The sequence below is a fragment of the Macrobrachium nipponense genome, chromosome 2 (genome assembly GCF_015104395.2).
Source record: "Macrobrachium nipponense isolate FS-2020 chromosome 2, ASM1510439v2, whole genome shotgun sequence".
Taxonomy (NCBI): domain Eukaryota; kingdom Metazoa; phylum Arthropoda; class Malacostraca; order Decapoda; family Palaemonidae; genus Macrobrachium; species Macrobrachium nipponense.
The window spans coordinates 95106731-95118948 of NC_087201.1; the positions used below are offsets into that span (position 1 = coordinate 95106731).

The 12218-nt window shown below is 44.0% G+C and overlaps 1 protein-coding gene across 1 annotated transcript in view; it reads right to left on the reverse strand.

The window, feature by feature from the left end:
• The window catches only part of LOC135221255 (trafficking protein particle complex subunit 10-like), a 432269-nt gene that overhangs the window by 332881 nt on the left and 87170 nt on the right, over window positions 1–12218 (reverse strand). Inside the window, 1 exon segment of the mRNA XM_064259071.1 lies at window positions 4604–4791. Within this exon segment, the coding sequence (XP_064115141.1) occupies window positions 4604–4791 (188 nt within the window).

Here is a 12218-nt window from a genome sequence, read left to right on the forward strand (position 1 = left end):
TCAGCCACTCACCTGGCAGGAGTCAAGAACGTAGTAGCAGACGCTCTATCACGCTCCGCTCCTTTGGAATCGGAGTGGACACTGGACAGGAGTTCATTCAATTGGATCAGTCTACAGTCCCCGGACTCCAAGTAGACCTCTTCGCCACGGAGTCAAACCACAACCTCCCTTGTTACGTGGCACCCAACCTCGATCCTCTAGCATACGCTACGGATGCAATGATCCTCGATTGGAACGAATGGAAGAATATTTACCTCTTCCCTCCGGTGAACCTTCTCATGAAAGTTTTAGACAAACTCAGGACATTCAAAGGCCAAGTAGCTCTAGTAGCTCCCAACTGGCCCAAGAGCAATTGGTTCCCTCTACTCCTAAAGTTGAGACTCCGACCACTACGGATTCCAACCCCAAACTAACCCAGTTAGTGCAAACTCAGACTGTGTCCGCTTCCTCAAGAATTCAGAAAACCCTAACTTTATGGATTTTCTGAAATTCGCAGCCATGAGGAATGCAGAAATTGATCCCCAGAATATCTCATTCTTGGAATCAGATAAAAGAGAATCTACTCTCTGGCAATATGATTCATCTGTCAAGAAACTAGCAGAGTTCCTCAAGTTGTCAAATTCTCAAGTCATGACAACGAACCTAGCCATAACTTTCTTCAGATCACTGTTTGAGAAAGGCTTAGCAGCAAGCACTATCACTACGACCAAATCAGCTCTTAAAAAGATCTTCCAATTTGGTTTTAGCATAGACCTTACGGATTCGTACTTTACGTCCATACCAAAAGCTTGTGCTAGATTAAGATCATCAGCGAGACCTAAATCAGTCTCTTGGTTCTTAAATGATGTCCTCAAACTGGCCTTGGACATTAACAATGACTCTTGCAATTATATATCCCTCCTGAGAAACCCTATCTTATTAAGTTTAGCCTCCGGAGCTAGAATATCAGAACTGTCAGCTTTATCAAGGGAACCAGGCCACATTGAGTTCCTCCCCTCAGGGGAAGTCCTCTTATCCCCAGATCGCCATTTTCTAGCCAAAAATGAAGACCCACAGGACAGATGGTCCTCGTGGAAAATCCTACCACTACCTCAAGACATTTCCCTTTGTCCTGTCAACTCATTAAGAGCCTACCTAAGCAGAACAACTCTGAAATCTTCAGGCCCATTGTTCATTAGGAAGGAAGGTGGTACATTATCCCTGAAAGGGATCAGGCAACAAATTTTATACTTCATTAAACAGGCCAATCCAGAGTCCTTTCCTCGGGCCCATGATGTTAGGGCGATGGCCACATCTATTAATTATTTCCAACACATGAATTTTGACGATCTTAAGAAGTATACAGGCTGGAAATCTCCGACAGTTTTCAAACGGCACTACCTAAAAACCTTAGAAGCCCTCAAATTCCAGCAGTGGCAGCTGGAAACACAGTTTCTCCTGATTCTTATTTTTACTATAACTTCTTGTAGCCTTCCCTTCTACCTGCCCCATTGCACCCTTACTTAGTTTAGTCGCCCTCCATGTATTGGGTTACCTTGAGTTTGCTTTTGTTCATCATTCTAATTGGATTTCAGTTCCATTCTTTTGTATATATCAACTTATATCCTGTCCTTTGCCTAACCTGTATTGTTATTGTTTGTTGTTAGGCTAACTAATTTCAAGTTATAACCCGTGTTTTAGGGCTTATACTTCCCTTAGGGTAAGACTGGTAATTTTAGTTGATTATTATACTATTAACCTTACAAGTGTTTTAACTTTACCTTCTTAATTTATCTGTACTGTTCCTCAAGCTTGGTGTTTAGCATTCTCTGGTACTATTTCACAGGCCGACACAGGTCAAGCCCAGAAAAGGCATTTTGACGAAGGAAAAATCTATTTCTGGGCAACGACCTGTGTCGCCCTGTGAAACCCCACCCTGTAGTTAGATTATCCTCACCCAGCTTACCCCAAGCTTGGAGGCTATCTTCAGGAATGACGTCTCAGGCGTCGGAGGCGCTCACGGTAGTAGTAGACCGGGAGCTGTAGCACGGCTCCTCCGTAGTTCGGGTTTGTCGAAGAAGAAGCTAAATGGCAAGGGACCTCTGGTAGTGATTCCACTCGCTCCTTACTATACCGACACTTCTATAAGAAGTGAGCGAGCCATTTATCTTGGCATTATATAGTTTCTTTTTTCTCTAGGATGAATAGCAATATTTATTCTTCAGAAATAGTATCAAAGGAACCATTTCACAGGGCGACACAGGTCGTTGCCCAGAAATAGATTTTTCCTTCGTCAAAATCCCTTTATGATTTCTGATTTATATGGCACAAGACACCATTATTAGCTATATTAAAATGCCAACATAGTTAATGGACCACCCTCCCGCTTGACTACTGCAAAATGCAAGTGGTATAAGTGGAAAGGAGCTCAGTTATGTCAGTCAGAGCTAACAAATCAGGGCCAAGAAGCACTAAGGGAATAACGCTACTTTCCTTTATATACCTCGGCTGAGAATGAGTTAAATAAGGCAAGGTAACTTGCATAAGCCATCAGCTGAATCCCGAACCAAAACATGACTACTATATTAGTATTCACAATATGATAATATGAGGATACATACAATATTGTATTATGTAGCTGGCAAGCCTACACAGTCCAACAATGCTGAAGTCGGGCAGAATTTGATTCTCGTTCTTGTTCAATTACATTTTTGTATTGAATATCATACGATTCGATTCTCATTTCGTATTCAGTTACTCTAGTACTGAATCATCATAAGTTAGAATGCATTGAACCTCCAGGATTGGCCATTATCAGTAATTACTATGCTGATATGTAGTATAAAGTATACTTTGGGCTAGGCTAATGTTGTTAATGTTATTAAATTTCTTTGTGTACTGAATTATCATAAGTCAATATCCAATGCCAAGAGATTTAACTGATATTAATAATTACCATACCGTATATGAAAAAACCCAAATCAACAAACTGATCACCAAGACGAAGGAGCGCTATCCAACTCTTCAGAACCAGACAAACCCGAAAACACATCCAAAAAGACCAACCACGGACTAGAAACCTTCTGTTGCAAAGAACTCAAGGCAGGAAATAAAACCAAAGATGGCTCTAAAGACAAACCTTCACACTAGACACTATAAGGGAATCTGAACCGAAGGGAACCTAACCTGCGCTTCTCTTCCTTAACACTATGTGACCTATTATCGCTACTCGTCTGTCCCTGGCCTATCACATTAACCTTAGAACTTACACTTAAAGAGGGAATCTGCTGCTAAACACTGCCTGCTCTTTGCTGGGCGGGCCGGCAGATCCTACCCTTCAGGTCTAGTGGTTTTCCATGACCCCCACCACCCGTTAGGGCTGGTTCTGGGACAGGCAGGGGAGCTGAAAGAGGACAATTAGTATCACCTACACTACTACTGCTATCTCTAATTCAATTTGATTTGTCAAGTTAGAAATTTTGTCTTCCAATTCTGAACCGTTCCTACTCTAGCTCTTCTTTGCTTAAGTCTCGCAATTTTGCTGCTATCTTCTATTTGCTCTTAAAGACTACATTCTGAAAATTAAGGTAGCCCTCTAGGTGATCTCATGAACTAATCCTTACATTCTTTACCCCTCTGTATGACATACAATGCACTTCCCTACAGCTAAAACAAACAGAATGTCTGTCATTTTGAGGGTACTCATCCTTCGTTGCATGTAGCACAGGAATGAAGCATGCCGACATCTCAACCAGCAGCTGTTGGAGGCGAGGCTGATGAAGCAGAGATTGAGGCAAGGATTTTTTTGATGAGGGTCATCCATCTCCTCCCAACGATAAGAGAGAAGTTCCAAAAAACAATCAAAATACCATCCAAATCAGGGAAAATCGGAAGAGACGTTGTAAACGAAAGCCAAAGATATCGAACCCTATCAAGGCCTCAGTAAACACTGTGAGGGTCAGGCTAAAAGACCTAAAGTTCGCAGGGAGTAGGAATACATGAGGCTCTCTGCGCCAACAGAGAACAACTGAGGAGACGGGCCTCTGGTGGCCAGTATTTGCACCAGCGTTGCCAACAGTAACACAGGTGACTCACTTGACTAGATTTTACCTGCAGCGTTGGTAATGCTGACATTTAAAATTACCCACTTAGTGGGTAAATCTGTGGGGATATAGTTCAGGCTGCTCAGTGACACAGGGCTAATTCAGGTGTTCGGGGAGTGTATTGCAATACTGCAAACTAATATTATAACCTAACTCAATTCTTTACAGAAGAGCTTACCCAACACAACCCAAATTCTTCATGATAAATGCTTGGAATAGAAATCATTCTAGAAGCCATCTATTAGTAGTGTGAAACATATTCTAGATAAAATTCCAAAAGTTCTTCATTTTGAAATTCAGTGAGCATCAAAATTATTTCATATTTTGGTGAATTTGGGGTAAAATATTTTCCCTTCTGCCTGAATCTTGGTCAACAGTGACCTAAGATTTCTTGCCCCTCTTCTTCCATGTAAGAGGTCTATCCAAATAGAAACAAATTTAAATTTTCATAATAAAATGCACAAGAAATAATGAGAAAGGTACAGCAAACTTTTCTTTTCATAAAATATTGTACCACTCACCTCCCAATGTTTGTTCAACTGAAAAAGCAAAGCACACTGTCGCTGGAATAAATAATTTCGAAATTCAATAAGAGTTACTTCCTTACTCCTGATCTTCCCTTGTACACCCACGTCCAATTCTGAAGTCAAATGGAGACCTTCCCATTTCTCACAAGGCTGGCTGAAGGTAGCAAGCCAAGGCGGAGAATCTATCATGAAATTATAAAGGTAAAATAACCGGATGTTAAAATATATTTGTTACTTTAAAGTTAACACCTTATCCTATTTCTTTTACGCAATAAGGCACAAAACTCAAGTTGTCATAATTTATATAAACACTTAAAAATTACAAAACATCTAATGTAATGTGACATTAAAGAAAGGCAAGTTTCTCTACACCAGTCCAGAATTAATTCAACCTATTCTAAAAATGCAAATACTTATATAACAGCTTACTGACATGATCAAATTGCTTCATCATGATAATTTACAACTTCTACAGCTGAAAATTTCATCACAAAAGGTAACTTCTGTTTAGCATGCATGTGTCAAGAAATGAAGCCGACCAATGACTGAAATGTATTCATTAAATGACAAATTTTTCAATAAATTTGCATTTTTCATAGCTAATAAACCATCAGTCTTAATAATAGGATAATCTTCTAGCGCCAGCTGGAAACCGATTAAAACAATCAAAGATTGTAATGCAAGGAATCGGTGGCACTGGCAACTCATGCACATATGAGGTAGAGGCTGGTCACTGACCAGGCTTGGAAACATGCGACGCATCAGTCTTTCTTCAACCACCTTGGAGAGTGCATACTTGCTTTTGCTCTCTCCTTCCCAAGCTGGTTCCTTTGTTTAGTTCATGATTTAATTGTGCTTTTGCTTTCCTGAGTGTGCGCGCCTGTTTTGTGGGCTATCATGGATTCTGCCACAAATATGGCTTGAATTATTTGGTTTATGAAGACCCAAACTTACTATTCTTACTAAAAGGTAACTGCTTAATAATTATAATAGTGCTAAGCTTTTAACCGGTTTGGTTCAGATACAATGCCAAATCAATAAATAACAATTCAGTAAACAGTACTTTCCCTCATAAGGGGAGCCTCCTGTTTTACAACCAAAAGCATGTATGCCTCAGTTAAATATGCAACCTACAAATGAGTACCAACTACACATTTGAAAAAAAGAGTAATTTAAATTTTGAGATCCACAATATTTTAAAAATCTTGTGATCCTACTTTCAAAAATGCTATTTTTGTTGACACAGAACATGCTTAACAAGGAAATTAAAGAAAGAAAAATCATGAACATCAGGCAGTGAAAAATAGGGAACATGAAAAACAGGGAACAAGGCAGAAAGGCAACCAAGAAAAAGTGAAGGAGAGCCAAGAGGATATGTAAACTGCATTTTTATTGCGCTTTTCATAAATCAATACCTCCCAACATTGATTATTTTGCCTTTTTGGCATCATATTTCTTGTCAGATCGGTGTCATAAGCGTCATAACCGCTTATGACACGTTGTTAACCGTGAAATAATTTCTGATGAATATATTTGAAAAACTTCATAACATCGGAACGTCCTACGCCAGACTCGTAATATAGTAGGGACTCTCTATACTTATATCAATATTAGTACATAAATACTTTGTTTCTGTAAAATTTCAGAGATAACTGACACATTTCATAGAAAGCTGAACAGATGCACTTCGTGTAAAATACTTCAAAATGTAAAACCTATACAAAACAAAGCATTACTATAGATACTCATCACTGTTCTAGAAATAACCATACAGCAGGGATAGTGTGTATAAGAGGTTGTTTACATAACTATCATTGCTCACTGTTACTATATGATGGAAAACATGAGCATCTGGAAGTTGTTACTATACTATCTTCACAAATGCATAACAGTATTGTCACTATTAACATCATTATAAACCAATGCCATGTGATGCAAAGTACTACCATTGAAATTCTGCCGCTCATGCCTTTCTTGCCATCCAGTTTGATGAATAGCACACATATAAGTAAATGGACAAGGGAATAACTATCAAATCATCTATGTAGTGATGATAAATGCAACAACAGAATTGAGTAGGGTCTCCAATAATTCAATATCTTCTTGTCAGGTTTCTACTTCCTTGTCTCTCAGAAGCATTTTTCTGGGTTCGACCTGTGTCAGCCGGTGAAATGTTCCTGTAGCACACATTTCTAGGTATAAATAGATGCTAAATATACCAGAGAAAAAAGCTATATGGAATGCTGGAGTTACTACCTCCAGCTCGCTCACCCAAATAGGGTGTCGGTATAGCACAAGGGCGAGTGGAAGCCACTACCACAGATACTTTGCCAATTAGAAGCCTCCTCTCAAAACCCCTCTAGATAGGTGCCGTTACAACGTCTACCTTCCGCTTGCTACTACTACTACTTCTGCCCGAAAGCTCCATTCCTGATTTAGCACTTCTCGTGTTCGCACGCGCTGTTTTTCGCTGTCCCCAGGAAGTGTTTTTTGGCGAAGCATGTCTTCTCAAGAGCTCTAAGCTTCTTCATCTAAGTTGAGTATTCCATTTATCGTTTTTGAATCTCGTGGGGGCACGATGCATCCAATTTTGGCCCTTTATTTAAGTCCCTTTGTTCTCATGAACCGGGTATGACGCTCTTTCGATCCGCCATTTTGGGTGCATGACTCACGGCGTGCATGATTATCTCAGTTTTTATCTTGTGATGTACTTTGTCCACCGTTTAGCACTTCACTATTTAGGCTACTGTTTTCGTATTCTTTTTCATTATTCTCGCTCCTGTCGTTTTCTGGCGCCTTATTTTTACGGGTTTTATACTTACGTCTTTAGCCTATCGTAGGGCCCATCTCGCTCCCGACGTATTCTGAGGCCTTACTTTTTACGATTATCTTACGTTTTTAGCGTTTTGGGGCACCTTTTCGTTATCCTCAGCCCCTCAGGAGCGTGTTGGTTTCCCTTCATGCGTACGGTTATATGCTTCATACGTTATGCGCGATTATTGTGTTTTCTGGGTTGACCTATGTCGGCCGGTGAAATGGTCCTGTAGCACGCATTTCTAGGTATAAATAGATGCTAAATATACCAGAGAAAAAGCTAAATGGAATGCTGAAGTTACTACCCTCAGCTCGAAGACCATAGGGCGTTGGTATAAGCACTGGGGCGAATGGAGGCCACTATCACAGGTCTTCTGCCAATTAGAAGATTCCCTTCAAAGTCCCTCACAAGGCAAGTGCCGTTACAAGGACTACTACATCTACCTTCCGCTCGCTACTACTACAACCCACGCCCGGCGACTTCATTCCTGTATTTAGCGCATTGTTGTTCGCACTTGTCTCTCACTGCTCTCCCTTTTTGTGTTTTTGACGAAGCCATGTCTGCTGCAGAGCTCCCACCTTCTTCATCCAAGTTGAGTATTCCATTTTACGGTTTGGTATTTCGTGTGGTCACTATGCATTCCCTTTTTAGCCTTTTTCGGCCCCTTAGTTCTCGCGAACCGGGGTGACACTATTTTCATCCGCCATCTTGGGTGCATCATCAGACGCGTGCGTTCTTTCCCTTTGTTTGATTATCATTACATTTACTTCACGTTTAGTTTTTAACTGTTTTTACCACTTTTTTGTATTTACCCATGCATTTACCTAGCTCCTGTCATATTTGGAGTTCTGGTTTCATGTTGTTTATCTATACGTCGTAGGCTCTAACTCGCTCCTGATGTCCTCTGGGGTCTCTTGTTAATTGTTTATTTTGCTTTTCTAGCCTTTGGCTTTGTCCCCAGTCCCTCAGGAGCGTGTTCGTTCACCTTCGTACGTATTCTTTATTTATTTCTTATTATACGTGAGCAGTGTATTTGGGCTTCCACTTAGCCTACAGTACAATATCATTGTAGAGAGGGCGATTCCCCTCTCTCCCCGCGTTTTTTTATGCATGCATGCTTTTATTGTATTTTCAATGTTAGCCAGCTATGCACTCTATTTTATGCACGGTTATGATATTCATTTCACTGAGAGGTTGGAAGTTTTGCTTTTCCTACCCTGGCTTACCCGCCCAGACCTAGGCTAGGTTTTGGAAGGTAGGTCAGGTGACCCTACCCCTCCACCCTTTAGGCCCTCCATTATCGCCCCCTGCCTGCGCTACTGTGCTTGCTGGGAGGGCGATCTAGGATAGAGAGTACCTCTCATGTCATGTTTGTTGGGCCTAAACCCTCCCTACCTGACCAGATCGAAAGTTTCAATTTTGGAGGGTTTTGTTGGGTTCCTTCCGTCCCCGTCATGACATCCTTGGAGGCCGAGCTAGCCTACCTGACCGGATCCGTACCGATCTCGGAGGGTTAGGCTGGGTCCCTGCTGGGTATATCCTTTTCCCCCCCCTTATTGTTCCTCTTTCGCAATTCTTCCAGTGATTCCTCGTCATTATTTTATGTTTGTTTTGTAGTGTTTTGCCTTGGCCTTACCTCCTTTAGGGTGCCAGTTGGCCTACTGTCTTCTGCTCCCTTTAGTAGTAGGCTAGTTACAGCTCCCGTAAGGTGGTGGCCACTGATCGGTTGCTGTGGCCAGGCGTTCACGACTTGTCCACTCTCCTCCTGGCCACCCCCCCCCCACCCCCCCCCCCCCCCCAACACCAGTCCTGTCCGGCGCTGCCTAGCTAGCTCGCGGTGCAAGTAATCCTACCGATGAACGGCTGCTAGAGTATCTATCTTTCCGAAGGGGGGGATTGGTTGGAGGGGAGTGGTTACTAGTAGTTGGTGTAATCTCCTTATATATGGCTCCGGGCCCGTAAGTCCGCTGGTCAGGTGGGGTCTACCATCACACCAGCCAGCAGGCTATACACCGGATTGTACATATCACTGCTCCGCCGCTCAGTTGTCTTTTCTCCCTGTTGTCTCTGCCTCCCCACTCACGTGGGGGCAGATTTGGGCTCAGAGCTGCGTTTCTAGTCACCTTAGAATCGCTTCTCTCCCCCGATGCGATCAGGTTCAGGCCTAGGTCTTACCTTTTCCCCTGTTCCACTCGTATCAGCCCGTCTCCGCCGGTGTTAACTATTATGATAACGGGATTATAAAGCTCCAGAGTAGGCCAAGCCTTTAAGAGGTTACACCAGATTTATTAGATGTTATTCATATTTACATTTCGTTAGACTGTAGGTATGCCTCCGGATATACCTACAGGGTTCCGACGTAATGTGGTCTACCATCACATTCACCAGGTAAAATATACCGGAGTTTATTGTACATTGTTTCCGTCGCTCAGTTTTCCGTCTTCTTTGCTATCACTGTTCCCCCTTTCAGTGGGGACGGTACGGGGCTCAGATATGCGACTACATTAATTCGTTGCTTTTTTCTGATTTGGTGCGGTCAGACTCAGGCTTAGGTTTTACCTTTTCCCCCTATTCTGCTCGTATCAGGCCCCATACACTGGTTATAGCTTTACCATCCCGAAGACGGACTCTGGAGCAGGCGGAGACACCCAGAGTTTTTCTTTTATTCATTCAGTGAGTTAAAATCATTAACCGATATTTCCTTTAAAGGTTCAAATAGCTGGTTAAAGTGCATGCTCCTGCCGGAGTTGACTCCGGCACCTCTACGTATAATACTCATTTGACTTTTCAACTTACAGATGGTCCGCTGCCAGGTAGAGGGTTGCTCAGCCACCCTGATTAAGCCGTACGGGCATGTGGTCTGCAGGTCCCATGCCAACTGCGCCATCCCGCTGGACGACTACCTGGTCTGGCACCTGGACCCCTGCACTGTGTGCTATGAGATGGTCGGCATCATCTCAGACGAGTCAGTAAGTAACGTTCTCCCCTCGTCGTTTCCATGAAATTTCGGCTATACGTCAACTTTATGAAATTTCTTTGACATACAATTCCCCGGACGGGATCCTAATTCGATTATTTTTTACAGGCTGGTTTGTTGCTCCGGGCGGAGACCAAAGCGTCCCTGAGGTCCTGGGTGGGAGGATTCAGCAGGAACGCCAGGGACGTAGGGCTGTCCGAGAATCTGTGCTCCTTTCTTTACCCGGGAGCTCAGGCTTCGACGGCTGTTCCTGCTTCAGTAGCGGATCCAATCATCAAGGGCATCCGTCTGGAGACACTACCCCTCCCGGAGGACCAAGAAGTCTTGTGTGACCTGGTGGCAGAGGAGGTTGCAGCCTTCAGCCTCCACCACGAACCGATGGCTACCAAGGGTCAGGAGATAGGTAGGGAGGTAAGTGAGGCAGGTAGTCTCCCCTTTAGCCCCACCCCTCCTTCTTCCCCTTCCTTCCAGGGCTTCTCTACCAAGTCCGCCCCCTCTAGGGATAGATCAGCCTCGGTCATCCCTAAGGTTAAGGCTTAGAAGACAAGATCCCTTCCAAAGGGATTCAAACCTGCTCCGGCAGATTCTGCAAGGTTGTCTTCGCCCCCCAAGCCGTCGACTTCCGCTTCCAAGCCTTCCTCTTCCAAGGCTTCCCCCCCACCCAAGGGGTCGAGAGCCAAGACCTCCAGAGCTAAGCGGACTCCGTTTGACCAGGAGGCATTCGCAAATCTCCTGATGATGAAGATGAGCGAGATAGTGGACACCAAACTTGAGTCGGTGTCCACTCGACTTGCCTCAGGCCTGGAGACCTCGGGTCAGTCGATCCTATCTCTGACCCAGAGGATCAGAGCCCAGGAGGAATTAGTGTCTGGAATCCTCCAGTCTGGGACCACGGCACAGACCGTGACAGTACCGGACGCATCAAAGCTGCCGCCATTTGAGAACAGCAACCCGTGGCGGTTAGCTCTGCATGCCCCTTATTCAGATGGAAAACTGACAATCGAAGGTTGCGGAACCCGGCCGGTAGAAGACTTTGAGTTCTTCCCGGCGGGCCGTCAGTTTCCATTCCCAGGTTGTGCTAGACTAGCAGAAGATGCGCTAGTCAGAGTAGACAAGGTCCCGAAAGAGACCGTCATCTACCCTAGGGACCAAGCCCAGTCTGCATGGGTCTGCACCCTTACAGAATGGGACTGCGTCAACACAAAGTTGACGCCCCATAAAGTTTCCTTCACGATGTTTGTGGCCCCATGAGGAGTTCCGACTCCTTGCACTTCGAAAGTGGCGGAGGTGACTCTACAAGCTGCAGTGGAGGACAAACCCTTACCTCTATTAAAAGAGACAGAGGCTACCTCCTTGCTCTTCCCCGGGGATGTAGAGTTTTGTACTGACGCTCTGGCTACATTCACAGTGGGCAAGCTCGACCCAGAGTGTGCCTCCGCCCTGTTCACTGAACGTCTACCTAGGATTCTGGACCCCTTGGTCAAAGCGGAATTCGAAGCGAGATGCAGACTGAGTAGGTCGATTAACTCAGTCACCTCGGCGGAGTTGATCGCTACGAAGTTCGCTGATGAGGCTCTTTTTCAAGTCCACATGAAGTCACTGTTACAGGCCTTCCAGTCAGACCTGTATGACTTTATAGTGGCTAGGCGAGCCTGCAGGAAGCATGTCTTTGCAAATGCTTCCATAAGGCACGAGCCAAACAGACTCATAAAGACTTCAATTTGGGGCGCCAACCTCTTCCCTGTGGATGCGGTTAACAATGTCCTCAGTGAGGCAGCTAGAGCTAACCAGAACCTTCGTGTCTGTTGGGGACTTCC